An 18,126-nucleotide genomic window follows, 5' to 3' on the forward strand; every position below is an offset into this window, starting at 1 on the left:
TGTTTCTGTGTAGAGCCCAGTCAGATGTAACATATAATATGCATCCAAATTCCTCTCTAATCCCTTCATAACAAATCAGATCGTTTTGTGGCTGGGTTACAAATGCAGTCTCCAATTGATCGTGATTTTGAGCAAGACAGCTGGAAAGAGGCTAAATTAGCTAAACAATGATATGCATCCACTCTGACCAGAGTCTGCCTCCAGCTCCAGCAGTACTTACATTGCCACCTCCAGGGACATGTTTGATATTGTCCTTGGAGCCACAGCGAGACGTGACATGGCTGAAGTCCAGCTTTTTGTGCACTATCTGAACCTAAAGACAGGCAGGCAGACACACAGACAAGCCAGGGAGTGAGGAGATAGAGAGGGAAAGGAAAGAAAGAAAAAAAGAAAGGCATGACAGACAAACAAAAGCAACAGAGAAGAGCAGATCAGCTGGCGGCTTTAGTTAACAGGAAACAGAGTACCCTTGCTCTGTAAGTATGGAAGAGATACTGTCATTCAAATCAAATGACTCCTCCTATACATTACATTTGTTCAGTCTGCATTATGTAATAACCTAGTCACAGCATGGCACTGTAAAACTAGTTTTGGAGAATTAATCAAAAAAATTACTGCGATTCATACTGAGGGTGTCACTAATCGGACACATTCCTTATTGAAAAAGTTACCAACGAAAAAAAATGCCAAAGTACCAAAAGATGAGGATACTGACTGAATAACAACATAGCGCTTCCATAAACTGCATTAACCAAAACTGATCTAGCACAGGACAAACACTGGAATAGGTGACAGAGCACATGCAACACAATATCAAACAAGACAGGGATTTTGTGTTAACACATGCTGTTCTAAGCAAAGAAGCAACTGCAAGCGACTAATAAAGAAGTATGGAAGACAAAAGATGCTTCTTTTAGGTTTTATCAGCCGGTTGTTTTACCCTGCAGACAGTCTGACGGTTTCAGGAAAAATGTCTGAAGCACAACCTCTGAGTAAATGTTGCATGGTTTGGTTGGCCAGGACGCCTGCATTTTCAATACTCAGAGATTTGGAGAGTTTTGCCAAGTGGTCAAATCTTAGTGTTCAATGATGATGAAAAAAAACATTTGCAGCATTTCTTGAATTGATCCCTTTGATAGTTCAAATTTCAATGTTCTCTTCAATGGGAAAATAATTTTGTAGCAAAGGCTTCTACCGCAAAGACACCAAAAGCATTAACACTTCACAACATAAGAAGAATGACTGGATTAAAAAATTACATCAAATTGGGTCTAAAAGGGACATAAAAAATACAATAAATACAAAAACTAGGAATTAATTGAGATCAATTAGGATTTAAATGACATGCAGTTCAGCAGTGCCATTAGACTGGATGTACATGTGAATTTGTGTAGTTTTGTTTTAAGAGCAGGAGAGCAAGGTCTATGTACTAAATAAATCCAATCCAACAGACTCTTCCAATCCCGCTGCCTAAAGGAACGGCACAGGAAATAATTCCTACCTGCTGCATCAGACTTTATATTTTATATTTACATTATATCTTATATATTATTATATGTATATTATTTATATATTATTTCATATATTTATTTTTATTTATCTATCTATCTTTCTAAACACTGTGAAAGTATCAAAACACTCAATCCATGGAGAAATGCATAAAGCATATATTCACAAAATGTGCCTTCAGTTAGGTTTTGATGCCACAAGTATACAGTGACCACCATCATGCACGCCTGCCTCAGAAGCACTAACGCGAGCATCTAGACAGAAGGTCAACAGATGTGCTTGCAGCAATAGATACTACGATATTACTAATGTGAAAAATGTGTTTTTCTTTTTTTTTCTTTTTTTTACATCATGATGTTAGCGGGTGAAAACTTAAAGTTCATTGGTTTTACTGCCAAAACTGGACATTATGCAGACTAACAGAGGACACAGCCTCACACCCTTTCCCCCCTATTCTTTTCTTTTTAATTTAATAATAACAAGTTATTGAGCCTGACAGCATTACTGTAGGCAACTAACTTCAAATAATGCTATTAGCTTGTTGTAATACATGATGAAAAGTCAGCATGCAGCAGTGAACTGATCCACACAAGCACGCATACATACGTACACACACACACGCGTGCGCGCGAGATGTAAATCCATCATTGTGATGTGAGTTTCATGGCCACAGTTTCATGGTTGTATTGTAAAAAGCCCTGCGGCAGACATAAGACGCCTTCCCATTCCCTCTGCCTCTTTGTCCAGGATGAAAATGGCACGATGACGCAGGTGGCACCAGCAAAGGATGACTCACTGAGCAGTTAGTACACGCTTAATGTGCAAGAACACACGCACACACACAGACAAGAGAGAGCCTACTCCGATTTTTCCTGTCTACTTCCTCATTGTAAACATCAGTACAGATTTCAGTACACCTGTAGTAGCTGCTAGCTTGTGCTTATTATTGCTCTATAAATTCTGTGAGGAATGGTCCTCATGCTATCAGGCTGAAGGGACACTGCAGGATAATAACAATAATAATAATACAAAAAAATGTCCCTATATTATTCCGAGTGAAGAAGCATGTAAAACACTAACTATTATTATTAGTTCATAGTTCATTTCACTGGTTAACTCTTCCAAGGATTCTTTTTTTATCTATGTGCCTCGTCCATTCCTCTTCTGTGCATGCACCCTGCAGCTGTGTGCACACTGTTGCCAGCCATTGCTGTGTAGATACAGCAGCACTGTCACCCTAATGTCATGGGTGCTGCGGACAAACCTGCAACTAGCAAACGAAAAGTGAACAAAACCAAGAAAGGCTGCTCTTTTGTTTCAACCAGTGGCATTTTGCACTTGCTTCCAGTTTCTACAGTATGCCGGCTTCCTTTTTTTGGAAGAAGGAGTAGAAAAAATGTGTGTGACACCAGTCGTAACAGGACGGTGGGGGTTTACAGTGTTGGTGCAAGAGAACATATTGTAGACCAATGCAAAAGGTATGTAGAGGCCACTTATGTGTTATACAATGACATGACTGGGTGTAAATTTTAGTTGCACTAAAATCAATGTTAATGGGTCAAACCAAGGAGAACATAGGTTCAAATAGCTGCCCCTTCAACTGTATTTTGTACAAGGACAAAAAGGTTGTAGTTTGGTTGATGTGTTGACCATTATATATAGCTCAGTGCATATAAATATTGAGGTGTTATTGAAATGAAATGGGTATAAAATGTGGGGTTTTGATTGACTATCCCAGGCAATGCTGTAAAATACAGATAGAAAAAAAAAAGTATTTTAACTGTATATAACATTTGCCCCTTGTGTAGTGGAGTGCACAGAAATGTACACAGATCCAATGAACCCTGACCTTGAGGATGAAGGATGAAGGCAAATAACAGGGGAGCCCATTAGCAGGCGTCCCATGTACAGAGGCTTGGTCCTCACTGCAGCAACCACAGAGTCAAGTCCGGCCCTTAGCTGCATGTCTAAAAACAGCTGTTCCTACTGTATTATAGACCTACGGTATTTGCTGTGTATGAGGGTGTGTGCTTTCAGCACAGAGTGTATTGACTATTATTGATGATTATAAGGCTACCATAAGCTACGAGTTCACACATACTAACAGAACTAATGCTAACAGCACTGTATAAAAAAGTAATATGACTGGAATAAATTTACATAATAAAAAACTGTGTGTGCAGCACTCATCTGAGCAGCTGACTTTATTTGTAATGGTCAATAATTTTGATATTCTGAAACTCTAAATATGCTTCAAAATCTGTTAATTACAGGATACCACACTGCTATCTCATGAGTTTTGGTAATAACTTTTAAATCAGTGATATAAGAAAATGTCAGTGTCTGGCTTGAAAAGTGACTGACTTTAAAGTAATGATTTACCTCGTTTACAGTTTGAGACATCCTGTTTACAGTTTAATAGTCATCACATTCATGATAGGTGTCTATGAGTCAGTGTCTGTCTGTAGCAGTACTGCAGTCGCCCACTGAGACAGCTACCTTACAGCTTCCTTCTGCTTCTTACTGCTTTGTTGAACACCACTTAGTGCTGGAATTTTTACTTGTAAACTCGTGGCAAATTCATCTACCCTGACTTCACGAAGGAGCATTTGCCTTACGTCCCACAATAATGGCAGCACCCGTGGGGAGGGTGCAGGGTGTATTTAAGGATGATACTATTTGTATTATGCTAGTGAAAGGAATATTTTGAAGCATTTTCGAGTATAAAAGTGCCAGAAAATAAAACGTATGATGGAGTCCATTACCTCCTTCATTTGGAGTTCAGTTCAGTTTGTGTTTATAGACACACTGAAATAAATTGGCTACTGCAATGTGTACCAACATTTTATTCTATATTACTTATTTCTAAATGTAGTGTCAACAGGTATGAACAACAAGGGTGAGGTGTGTGCTGGGTGGATGTATAATAGGCAGTGTGTGTGTGGTGAATGCAGAGAAGAGGTGGGAGGATGTACTTGTGTGTGAGGGTGTAGATGGTAGGGACTCACTCTGGCCTTGGCAGCATGGGTGGAGGGGTCTGATGCCTTGTTGTTCGGGGTGGAGGAGACCTGGGAGAGACAAGCATCCCCTGGTCAATACAACCTCGAACTGAGCACACACCACAACACAACAGGGTGGGAGAGCAGGTGGAAGGGTGGGGACAGTTTAAGTGGAGGGCAGGCTGAATGTGTGGGTTAGCAGCTTGAACAATTTGATGAGCGTAAGTTTCAGTGCAGCCAATTGAAAGTAAGTGTGAAAAATAATGGCATCGATTAAACGGGAGCATGTCCATTGAACTATATAAAGTAAATGTGTGGCTGTATAAATAATTTGAATCTAATAGATCTAATTATGGGTCAGTCAAATGGGAGGGTAATAATTATGCGTACATATGTTCATATGTCAATCAGATGTACTTTTTCAGATGGATAACGGCAACCATTCATTCCAGTGATCAAATATCAAAAAAACGACAACAATTAAAACAACAACCAGAAAACAAGCACTGGAGCGTATACAACTGTTCAGAAAAAATATCTCCAGTCCCATTTCCTAAATCAGTGGATGGAAAAGTCGTTGGACCAATAAGGTCCTGTTGAATGAAAGACATTACACAATAGACAAACCAGATATGCATATCACTGTGGACCGAATGAGTCAGTGCCACTGATTGTGATGCAGGGCAGGGATACATTTTTGTGAGTAAAGTGGCTTAACTCTGATAGACTGACAAAAAGCGCAAGATGGCACCGCAGGAACAGACCTGCCACTGCAAAATGCAGTGCGTCTGCCAGAAAGAGTGAATAGTGGCCATATGCTACAGGTTGATGTTGACAACCAGAGACTCAACTGCAACATTTAGCCTCCTTTGTTTTGTACAGGAAATATGAGGTGATGCCAATTTCACAAAACCATTTGGAGAGGTAACCACAGCTCCTTCTCTACACTGATCTTACCTAATATGCTATGTGAACATGTCTAAATGATACAGGTTGAGGAGGTGAGGAAGCACTGTGAATATGAAACAGGGTGTTGCTAAAAAAGGAGCATGCATGCTGTTTCCCTGGATAAACAGAGGGGGAGATGCGCTGACATATCTAAAATGTTTTGCATACCCTGTTCACCCAACCAGCTACTGATTTATGTTATATGTCTGCTCTACAGTATGACCAGCAGAGCGTTGATTGGATATGGACAGATATGGCAGAAAGATATTAAAGTAAAGGAGATGAAATACACCTGAGAGCTCTGAACTGTATATCTCACATCAGCACCTCTAGCAAATGTTTACATCAGCATTGGAAAGTATCATTGAAATGAGGCGGTTCCAGACTCACAGCCTGAAATGACCAAAGCAAAATAACGTAGTAAAGTTTGAAGTTAAAGTAACTTCAAGTATGAAACGCGAAAATGATGCATGTAATGCATGTTAATGTATGGCAAGACAGGATAATTCACCTCAAAAAACAGTAAAAGGAATGCAAAAAGTTATTTTGGAAAATGCTTTTTCTTTCCATGATGTGAATGCTAAATGTGAAGTTAGAGGAGATGGTTAGCTTAGAATAACATAAAGACTTAAAACATCGGCCCAAGTAACCTGAAGCAACCAAATATTTTATATTTTGCTAATTTCATTTGCGTGATTCATCCCTGTGATTATTGATATGACTTTCAGAAGACAAGATAAATAGTGCTCACGTTTGCACACTAAATATTACGTGAGAGCTGGGAGATGATTACCTGTGCCTCACATTGAGACTGGTAACCGGAAACACCTCCAACATTCTAATGTTGGTTAAATACACATCCTGGCACTCTAAAGTGTACCAATACATCTTGTGGCATTCTATATATATATATATATATATATATATATATATATATATATATATATATATATATATATATATATATATATATATATATATATATATATATATATATTGCATTTGTTAAAAAAAAAAAAGTTTTGTGTTCTTTATTCACGTTGTCCTAAAGTCAAGAACATCAGGTAAAAACTCTAACATTTAAATGTCAATAAACAAACCAGCATTCCGAAGCAAACTATTGATTTTTAGCAAAAAGTTTTGTGTCATTTATTTGTGTCTTTCTTGATATGAATTTTCAGATGTTAAGATGGACGGCAATCTTATTTGTATGCTGAGTATTCAGCTAGAGACAGGAGATTAGCTTAGATGTAATTGCAGAAATGATATACATTTACTGTAGTAGGAATTTAATGCCAGGTGTAAAGTGCTGGGTCATAACTCAAACCCTGCTCGTCTCAATCCAACATTCAAAAATACATCCAACACTGAAATACAATGACGAGTAAGTTAGTTAACGTTACATGTGCTGGTAGGCATAGTTTAATGTTACATCTGTAAAGACAGAAAAAACATTTTCAGTGTTCTATTTCATTGTGTGTGTTTGTGTGTTACTGAAGGTGTCAGGGGACTTAGATATCATAAACCAGTTGTAGCTGGGAGTTTGCAAGGCAGTATTAGGCAATGATAAGCAATGACAATGCTGCATGTCGAACTGAACTGACAGACGTGGGGAGATGGAAGCACAGAAGTAAGTATAAGTGTAACAGAATCCAGTGCATTCAGTACAAGCTACATGACAGTGCACGGACCACATCCACAATGCTCCATGAGATCTGCTTTTACATCAGTCAGCACTGCATCGAGACAATAATCTCCTTTGAAATAAAAATCACTTTATTTTTAGAGGATCTACCAGGACATAATATATTGTTGGATTTAAAGGTTAAACAAATGACATAATTTAAATACATTTTGAGAGAGCATCTTGTGGGTGTGGATCCTGGCAACATGGCCATAAAGTCACAAGACTGTCAGAATTATCTGTTGTGGGATCAAGACCACATCTGCATATAACAAATCTGAAAATGCTCCTCTATTTGGTTTCCTGTCTACACTCTGCTGTTGTTTTTCACAACTAAACAATGAGCTTTTTTAAAACTCTGGATAAATCTGGAAAGCTGCCCTCGAATTGTTGTGTAAGTAGTGAAAACATGTTTTGGAAAGCGATGGAGCATTAAATTGATAAGAGCATGAAATACAAAATAAAATGAAATGCATTGCACATCATTGTTTATTTCCTTGCCATGTTTGTATTTAAAGTCATAATAAAGTGAAAAACTTACTTAAAAGGACATTAATAAACATTTAAACAATTGTAACGTGTATGTCATACACAGTGAGGAAATACATATGTTTTACTTCATTGTTTTCCTTTGACTTCATAGAGACCTCCATAGAAAGGCTGGGGCAGTTGAGACATCTTTCTGACAGCTGTGTCATTATTAGTAATCATTACTTTATGTGTCACTTTAGCCAACCTCACAGTAGAGCTGGGGTCATAAACCTGTTTTTATGATTATTCTGTTAAATAATCAAATTTCACAATTGTTTTATTAGGATAAGAATAAATTGGTTAACTTAACAGTGCAGTCACAACAGGCACAAAAAACAAAACTAGCAGGCTAAGCTCAGGTTCAAAGCAGGGTTAACTCTCAAAGACAGACTGATTGGCATTTATTCTGACAGCCAGTCTGGTCCCAGTGTAGAGTACCCCTTAAAGCAAGACATGTTATTATGTACAGCAGGACAGGATTACAAACCAACCAGTGCCTAATTCAGGTAATGCTACAGAATGATTTTCTTATATCAGCAAATGAAGAAAAAAAGAAAAAGAAAATCATTCTGTAGCATTTCCAGAATCTTGACATCACTGTTCTGAATTTGACATTTCTTTGTTCCTTTATAATTTTTTTGGCCTTTATATGGCTTTACTGACAGGACAGATTGACATATGTCAGGAAAGAAGATGAGAGAGATGGGACGCCTGCTCTACCAACTGATGGCGCCCCTCATAGGCCTTTCTTGTACCGTCTGTTATTTCCTACCTTTCCCCCACCAGGCTGGTACTTGATGTTGTCAATGGATCCAATCTTGGAGCGGATGTTCTTAAGGTCAGGTGTTGGAGCATTGATGGGCCGGGGGGTTCGAGGAGCACGGGGCACCGGCGGCTTCTTCTCCATTGGGGTTTGCTTGGGAACTGGGGGTTTGGTGATGACCCGGCGGCGGTGACTGGAGGTGGCTTCACCATTGGTGGATGCAGCCGGAGTAGCAGAAATGATAGTAGAGGCCGGGCGAGGGCGGGCTGCAGAAAACGAAACATTAATTATTTCATCATTTGTTTGACATCTGAATGCTGAAAGCATAACAGCTTATGTTTTGCTTGGGAGGTGAGTGTTGAGAGGAGGGAGTGATGAGTTCATGACCTAATGTGGAGTCCTTCAGACTCTTTCAGACTCCTTCAGACTCCACCTTAGGTTCAGAACACCTAGCAGATTAATTTTTCAACATAGTCGCTTCCTACATTCACTCATGTAGTCCTGTGTCTTGAAGCATACAGTTCCTGTGAGTCAGTGTGTTGGACACGGTCATTTGATAACATCACAAACTGTAAAAAATGTGAAATGATGACCACTGAGCTCCATCTTCATTGTGGGGTAGACTCTGGTGCTTCCCTCTTGGTACGTTTGTGGAAAAGTCCATGTGCACAGGAAACGGACCGAAACTACAGTGCATCAATGTATACTTTTTTCTTTGTTCCTGACCAAATGAGCTGAATTACAGATGTAAATACACCCCTAGAATTCCAGGAGAACAATACTGATATATTGTCGACTCTTAATCTTTTCCCCCAGTGAGTTACCTGTAGTCTTGGGTTTTTTGGGCTCCCCTGTCTTGTTCTCAGTCTTGTCATTCTTGGTCGCTGAAAGCAAGAAACATAGCACACAAGCAGTGTTATGTGTTGCAAAAGTTTGTTTAGCAGTCTGAAATTCAGCGCAGCAATCTGTTTAGACTGTAAAAAAAGTAGTTGATGGGTCACTGTCAGACTTTTTAGATCAGATGTATCTAACTACTACAGCATTGCTTAGTTCAACTTTGTTAGCATTTAGACCAAACATGCTAAAGCTACTCTGATCAGTAATGCTACACTTTGTAAAGTGGCTGGTGAAGGGGAAGGTTATGGTCTGCTTTAGTGCTGGTAGCTCCAGTTAGCTCAAAGACACTTTTATTCCACTATACAGACCATACCATGCCTGGTCTCTACGGCACTAGTTATTACATGCATACATGCACGGACGAACACAGGCCGAGGAGCCTACACCAGCACATTACAAAACAAAACAAAACAAAACAAAACAAAATAAAATAAAATAAAATAAAATAAAATAAAATAAAATAAAATAAAATAAAATAAAATAAAATAAAATAAAATAAAATAAAATAAAAAAATAAGGGGGAGTCTTCACTCCGCTTTACTCATGGTAGAGCGGAAGTACACCTGCTATTCTTCTGGGTGAAGGTTACAATATCCACTAAACAAAAGGAGGTGCCACCTAATGGCACTACATTCAATAACTCTGTTTGTTTCAACTTACATTATGATATAGGTTTTAGTATCTTTTTGGCTATTTTAACCTAGCTTTCATTTGACATTTTACAATACATTTTTGGTTATTTCTCAGCACTCTCATCCATCTTGTTTCTTGGCGTAGCACACTAAAACTAAACCCGCTGTCCACTACCTGCACAGGACAACCTAGCAGACAAACACAGACAGACACAATTAACAGTCAAAGTTAACAACTAGCTGGTGAAGAAACATATTTAGCAGAGATAGAGCTGGGCATTTTTTCCTAAGGAACTGGTAGAGACCAAAGCAGTAGCAGAACTAACATGTCAGCCATTACAACTTTATATGTGACAATACATTATGACTTTCAGCTTGTTGTGCATTTCTTGTGCCCCATGTGACCATGCATGAATGCAAATACTTGGAAAACTGTAAGATGTTTCAAGGAAAGTGTGGAAAACTGAAAATCATTGAACAGCTTGTCATCCATCTTCTATAGCAATCCCAAGGAAAGAAGAGGGTGAATGGCTATCAATAATCGCAAAGTCACATTTAAGATTTCCTGTCCAACAAAATCCTGCTGCTGGCAGCAAGTGTTCTTGATTGGTCAACTCTACAGCAGAGGCTTCCAGTGCTGTGAGTCATTTCAGTGTTTGTGGAGGTGTGACAACATGTCCATCATGTTGATGACGCTTAGCTCTATGCACTGGTGCCATCAAGTGGCAGAAGTATATTGGAATCTGTCTAAACTGCTGCCAATAGTGCAACAGTCACAAAAGTGATGAAGTTCAGTCATGCAACTAAAATGAAATATGCACCTTGCACTACATAACACCTATCACTGCTAACTGGATGAATGAATCATATCCTCTGAGGGTGCTGAGCTGAAATACACAAAGAGCCTGTTTGACTATCATGGCTCAGGCTGAGTCACAGCTCCCTCGCTTAGAGAGGTGAGATACTGTTTGTGATGAGCAGATAAAAATACCAGTCTGCTGTCTTCAAAAGTCAGCACTTGAATCCGATTAAGTGTAACATATGGTAGCAATTCAGTTAGCCTGTTGCCTGGAGAGGTGCCAGTGAGTCATTTTTCCTGCTACTGTAGCGAGTTCAGGCCCTGTTGTAGAGGTCATGTTGCACTGGCAACACAATGAACTAGCCAAAGCGGCTTGGAGACACTTTCTCAGACAATAGTGTTGATATCCACAGTCAGGCAGAGACAGCAGAAAGTCACTGTTGAAATACAGAATGATTAAAGTGTACAAGCTTTGTGTGCGTGTGTGTGTGCACAAATACCTGCAGTTTTGTTTGCAGCAGTCACAGACGAGCCGTTCTTATTGGCAGGAGCACGGGGAGTGGACGTGGCCTTTGGCACAGGGCGTTTCTCAGCTGTCCCATTTTCTGGAGTCTGGAAATCACACCCGAGCAGAGATAAGGTGTGGGTGTGTCTTTTCTGACAGTTTTCTGAGCATGGATGTGTATGCACATGTCTGCGGGATGCCGTAGGCTTGTCTGTACTGTTGATGCTGTGTGTATAAATGCTATGTTATCCTGTTTTCTTGTCTTATGAGAGGCCAAATGATGCAACCATGACATAAGCAGAAAATGAAAGCAGAGCGGAAAGAGGGTGAAGGCAGACTTCTGAAAAAACAGGAGTGAAGGAGGGAAGGAGGACTAAAGTCTATGGTCAGATTAAAATAAATACAAAGTAAAGAAACATTAATCCCAGTGAGGACATCTGGGTCACTGAACCACGCACATATAAAAGCTTCTAAAACCACAGCAGGCAAAATGTGCGATTAAAATATAACCCTTTTATGGGTCAAACCTGTGTAAGTGTGTGTGTGTGTTTAGCATCATGGCATCATGGCTATTGAAGCAGGAAGTACACAGGCATACCTGTCAACATTAGGCTGTGCAAAATAGGGAGATTTTTTGGAGTACTGGCAAACTCCCCTGACCAACGTCTCCTTTAGCTGCCAAACAGCTCTGACCTGTCTGGACTTTGGGAGATCCCTTTGGTGTCTGACACTAAGGCATCGGCAGTGGATCCTTTGGGCCCTGTGTGCTGGGGTATGGGGCCTCCATTGATCAGACCTGTTTTAGCACATCCCACAGATGCTCAACTGGATTGGGATCTGGGGAAATTGGTGCCGTTCCTGAGCAGGTTGTGTTGTGTGTCAGGGCGCACTGTCCTGCTGGGTAGGCTTCTGCTATCAGGAAGTGCCGTGGTCATGAAAAGGTGTACTTGGTTCACAACAGTGTTTGGATGGGTTGTGTGTGTCAAGTGTCTCCCCCATTGATGCTAGGACCTGAGGTTGCCCAGCAGAAAGTGGCACTGTAATGAGATGACCAATGCTATTCACATCACTTGGCAGTGTTTTTAATGTTGTGGCTGATCGGTGTATTTTATGTTATGTTCAAAGGGATGTCACTGGTAAATTACCAAAAGGGCTGTTGAGACAAGCTTTTTAATGGGATGACAAGGTAGCACAGCCAGTTGGGTGTCACATCTCCCTAAACACTGTGGCAATTATTTAATTAAGCATTACTTGACAACACATTTAAAATACAACAATATTATTTAGTTATTGACAAATAACACGCAGTTGATGGGATAAAAAAATAAAAAAATAAATAAAATAAAAACACCTCTCAGCTTGGCTCACGACATTCAGCATTGTCTCGGGTTGATTGGAAACCAGAAATGCATGCAGGGATACACAGATGTACACACACTCACAGCTCACAAACTATTCTTGATTCAACAGATGTAGTATGAAGAGTTTCAGGGAACTTAATTGGACTCCGATACATGTAGACATTGAATTGGATGTGACTGATGACGTCTCAAGTCCATGAGAGCACATGTAAAGACATGCATGAGTAATGTATCTACCCATGTGGATTATACTCACCCTGGCAGCCTTGGCTGAGCCAGTTGCCATTGGTGGCCGCTTGGCGGCAGTGGGTGTGGGCGCCTTGGGTACAGGGCTTTTTTTATTGGCTGTAGTGGGGGAGGGGCGTTTGGCTGAGGTGGCCTCACCATTGGTGGAGAGGGTGGATGGGCGGGATTTGGATGAGTTTGGTTTAGTTGAACTCATATCAGGCTGGTGTTAATGGAAATAAAAAAAGCCACAATAACAGTAAAAAGAGAGAGGGGGGATGAAAGAAAGGAGAAAGGGAGAAAGATAGAGATAGAAATCACTGATTGCAATGACAGTGTGATATGGCAGCACAGCCAGCAACCATACGGCAATAGTAAAAAAAAAATTCTAAAACTTAAGAAGCCACTTTAGAGAGTTCATAAGCAGTAAATCATAAAATCAGCCTAAAATCTGATGAAATGAGCAGCAGTCAAAAAGTAGCACATGATATGGAAATCAGGTCTCAGATACTGCACACATTCACACAAAAACACTGAGAATCAGCACACACACAAGATACATCCCCAGTGACACAATGATGGTCATACTATTCACACTTGTTAACACATACTGCAGGTCCATAAAGCACAGCAAAATGTATCTGTGGTCCTTCCTCAAACAGATGGTGCTGGCAGGTAGATTAAAGTCACAAATATGATTTTATACTCATCTGTATGACCACTGTTAGAGGGAGTCCATGAGTTCCGATACAAACAACTGCTTTGCTATGATTGTTTTACATGACAACATAAAGAACTTTAAAGGAGAACTTTGGTCGATTTCAACATGGTCTAGCTACCGGAAGACACAGATCAGTCAACAAACCGGTATGTAGCTCCTTGCACAAACACACTGTTTTAACTATTTTGTCAGTACTGTTCTGTTCTGAGGATTGTACATAATTTAATTCAATCAAGAGATATTGAAGTGGGGGAAAATGTTCTGCCAGCAGGCTAGCTTCTAACCAGATCTAACTGTCAATTAGCAAGCCTGTTAGCTTGGTCACAGACAGGACGATAAGTTAATAAAGTTTATTCAAAAACCCTCTAACCCCTAACCATAGCTCAATCAACATAAAAAAAACCTGAAATAAGTTTGATAAACATTAATCGTTCAAATCTACACTGTAGCCTGTCAAAAGCAGTGCACTGACTGAGGTGTAGGATCTCAGTGTTATTTCTGCAATAAACATAACCATCTGTGTGTGTGTGTGTGTGTGTGTGTGTGTGTCTGTGTCAGCAGGCAGGGGTTTGCATGTCTTGCTCAAGGACACTTTCGCAGGCTGTTTTTTGGAAACAGTTCAAAGCTGTGACTTCTTGGTAACAGGGCTGTTTCTGGACACTGCCACGTTGGGTATGTTAATCTGTATGCAGGAAATGTGTGCGGACAGTGTGTGTGTGTGTGTGTGTGTGTGTGTGTGTGTGTGTGTGTGTGTGTGTGTGTGTGTGTGTGTGTGTGTGTGTGGAGAGGAAGTTTTGAGACCCACCTTGCTCTTGCTGTCAGGGCTTGGCAGAGTCTTGTTGCCATTGCCTGTTGGAGACTTGGCTGTTCCTTTCCCTCCCTTCTCCTCCTTCTTCTCAGCTGGCTTCTTCTCCTCTTCCTTCTTCTCATCTTTGTTAGTCTTCTCTGGCTTGTCCACCTTTTCTGCCTTCTCGTTGGCCTTGTTGTTTTTCTCTGCGTTCATCTTCTCAATCTTTTCATCATCTTTGACGATCTTCTCGGACTTCTGGTTCTTGTCCTGGCCGTTGTCCTTCTTCTGCTGCTCTTCTTTCTCTTTCTTGTCAGAGGTGTCACTCTTATCCACCTTCATGGACACGCTGTCTGTCTTCTCCTGCTTGTCCTTGTTGTCAGATTTCACTGTGAGAGAGAAATAATCTCTTTGTCAGCATCAAAGCTTATCTGAACAAACACTGTCAAATAAAACTTTGTCAAAAAAGTTTTTGTAAGAGACTGCATGCTGTCGTGCAGTGAAAGTATTTCTTTTTTCGTGCTCAAATCTGACCATGTGGTACAAGTAGAAAACATAGACATAGTAGAAAACAACAATATATATTAAAGCATAGGTAAATATAGAGGGCAGTATATAACAAGGGAAACCCCCAACTGCTGCTCACTATACTCCTTACTGTAAGTATCTTTTGGCTGTTAGCTTGTTAGCACAGTTAGCTGTGGAGATAATGGCCCTACTTGCTGATTGGAGTCTGTAGCTATCAGGTTAGCATGCTACTAACTCACACTTGTTGATAATTTCAGAACATCTTACAAATTGCACCACTTAAATTGCAAATTCAGTAAAAATAACATGTTCACAGTTTTAATAAGTGAAAAATAAGTTATTTCAACCAAATAAGTCACAATCAGGTCAGATCTTTATAAGAACCAGGTTTTTTACTTTATGACTAAGTATTACTGTTACTGTTCGAGAGTCTTTGAGTCAGTGATTTGACTTTTTTCTAATCTGAAACCAGTTGAGGCTTTGTTTTAGTTTGCGGCACAAACGTTACATGGATGAGGCTCAGGAAAGATGCGGTCATGGTTCAGAGAAATAAGCTTTGAATGTTGGAAGGAGATGGGATGCCAACAGCTTAACTGACAACTGCATGGACAACCCAAACAACAAAACCTGGGTTACCAGAGAGCTAAAGGCCCTACTCAATGAGAAAGGTCAGTGGACCGAGCAGAGCTCAAGCATGTTCAGGGAGAACTAAAACACAGCATCAGGGAGGGTAAGGACAACTACAAGAGGAAACTGCAGTACCAACTGGAGAATCAGAACACCAGGGACGTATGGAGTGGGATGAGGGAGATCACTGGCTTCCAGAGAAAAGGTGGAGGAAGAGCTGAGGGAAATGGAACTCCGAGCAAACGAGTTCAACACGTTTTTCGACAGATTTGACTCCAGCTCCTCCACCCCCAGCTGCCCCCCTGCTGCTCCTCTGATCAACCTTCTCCAGGATACAACAAACTCTGGACAAGCTAAAGAGCAGCTCCAGCAACAGACTCAATCAACCTGCTGCCTGAAGGAACGGCGCAGGAAATCATTCCTACCTGGTGCCATCAGACTGTACATAGACACAAATAGCTACTGCGCTTTATATTATTACCTGTACATAAACCTGCACCTTTTTCTCTTGCACCTTATGATTCACTTAAAGTAACATTTAATTTTATTTATCTCAGTATTTTTATTTTATTTCATAACTACTTAAGCATTTTATTGTATATAGTATTCTATTGTTAGGAACGTTGTTTTCTATTGTTTTTGTAGCGTACTGTATATAGAACTTTATTTTTTCTTATTGCTTCTATAATTGCCCTTATATCTACCTTCTCCATTAGAATTCATTTAACTTCTAGCTAACACAATTTTCTTTGAGAAACAACATCATTATTTGCGTGGTCAAAAGACGTCCTTTCCAGGTAAACATATCATTGTTGGTATTTGAAGATATGCTGTTTGTTGAACATGTGAATTTCTTACATGCTGTTAAAGACTAGAGTTTCAGCACTGTGCAAGGTTACATATGGTGACATAAGCTTTAGAAAACCTGACAAATGTATGCACAGTTGGGCATTTTAGTTATAAGACACTGTCTGGCACCTGTGTGGACACTGTGGAGCTCTAATGTGTAACAATGTTTTCAAAGACACGATCAATCAAGCCACATAATTTGCCAATTGTAACTGCCATTTAGTTATTTTTAGATATCCATGTAGGTTAGTCAATGTAGGTCACACCAGCTGATGATGGGTCTGATGGACCTGACTGGTAAACAGGACAAGTCCAGTGACTCCATTGCTCTGCACTCTGCAAGCGTTGTCGTTTCTTTGTTAGTGAGGTCACATGTCAGCCTGATAGAGGAGATGAACAGACAGTTTTATTAGGTTGCCTGAGTGTATCTTAGTGTTAATGATAATGCTGATGTGCCACCTCTGTCAATTCTATTTCCTATACTTAGTGGACTGTTTGTAATTTCACACTTTCAACTACACATTGTATATCCATCAGTGATGACATTAGTACCACCTGCTATACATACTTAAGTACCTCTTGTGCTACCAGAGCATCTCTGATCCATCATGGCAAGGACACAAAACCTATGGGGGTGTCCTGTGGTGACTGACATTGGGATGCTGGATGTGGATCAGCACCTGATACAATCCAATAGATCCCAATACAGTCAAATAGATTGCATCAGGTGCAACAACTCAATCCATCCATCCATCCATCCATCCATCCATCCATCCATCCAACATCTCTAACCGCTTATCCTTTTTTCAGGGTCACAGGGGGGATGGAGATGGAGTTGAGGATCCAGCTCACATTGAGCGATCAGCGGGTTACAACCTAGATAAGTCGCCACTTCATCACAGGGCTGACATATATGGACAAACAACCATTCATGCACACATTCACACCCACAGACAATTTAGAGCAACTGATCGACCTAACCTTTGCATGTCTTTGGACAACTCAAGTTAGTTCAACAGATAGAATGAATTAGCCTGAAAAAAGGCCTCACAGTTTGTTCTACACGCGACACTCCTTAAATGCTTGAGAACAGTGGCGGTCGGAATGTCTTTGCACACATTTGTGATTGTGTTTGTGTATATGATATCATATAACTTTGGCCTAGTAATGAAACTGAAGTGCCAGCTTGTTTAAAATATTCCATTTAACATTTTACTCTTGTTAGCTGTTTTCAGTTTAGTTTGTCTTAATCATCTCCTAGAGTTTTAGAGGGCACCATCCTGACAGCATTTAAAGTCTACTTTTTCATGAATTGAAAAACTACATAAATGTTGTCCTTTCCAGTCCTCCAACGAATGTTCTTGCTGTGGAACAGAAAGATAGCATAACTTTTCTTAATCGTAGCTTGAAATAATTGAGATGTGGGGCCGTTGATCCAGAGGTCTGGAACATGGCTGACTTGTCTCTGAGTGACATTATCAGGGAATGCTGGTGTTTGATCAATGTCAGGCCAACATTTGAGTTACTTTACCCTCATACTTATTGAAGAGATCCCCAGGTGGTTAAATACTACACAATCAAAATGTTGGTGAACTTGTGAGTCAATGGTTAAATAAAAAACAATAATAAAAACAAAAGAGTTGTCAAAATGGTTGAGGTTGCAGAGGCTGAGATACCCCCACTATTAGTCCCTAAAATGGGTCAAAAATCCAAAAAGGCTGTGTCCTACAACTCCCATCATGCACTTATTTAACATCTTTA

The 18,126-nt window shown here is 40.1% G+C and overlaps 1 protein-coding gene across 4 annotated transcripts in view; it reads right to left on the minus strand.

Annotated features, from left to right (window-relative positions):
• The window catches only part of map4l (microtubule associated protein 4 like), a 104,243-nt gene that overhangs the window by 13,023 nt on the left and 73,094 nt on the right, over positions 1-18,126 (minus strand). For 2 of the 4 annotated variants that reach the window (XM_037084847.1, XM_037084850.1), the window contains 7 exons: positions 14,380-14,750; positions 12,885-13,076; positions 11,263-11,374; positions 9,259-9,318; positions 8,444-8,700; positions 4,518-4,577; positions 221-313 (listed from right to left, as the gene is read on the minus strand). In XM_037084847.1, coding sequence (XP_036940742.1) covers positions 221-313; positions 4,518-4,577; positions 8,444-8,700; positions 9,259-9,318; positions 11,263-11,374; positions 12,885-13,076; positions 14,380-14,750 — 1,145 coding nt within the window. The remainder of the gene's footprint in view (positions 1-220; positions 314-4,517; positions 4,578-8,443; positions 8,701-9,258; positions 9,319-11,262; positions 11,375-12,884; positions 13,077-14,379; positions 14,751-18,126) is intronic. The other 2 variants (XM_037084849.1, XM_037084848.1) reach the window with 2 other exon arrangements.

Source organism: Acanthopagrus latus, chromosome 21 (genome assembly GCF_904848185.1).
Source record: "Acanthopagrus latus isolate v.2019 chromosome 21, fAcaLat1.1, whole genome shotgun sequence".
Lineage (NCBI taxonomy): Eukaryota > Metazoa > Chordata > Actinopteri > Spariformes > Sparidae > Acanthopagrus > Acanthopagrus latus.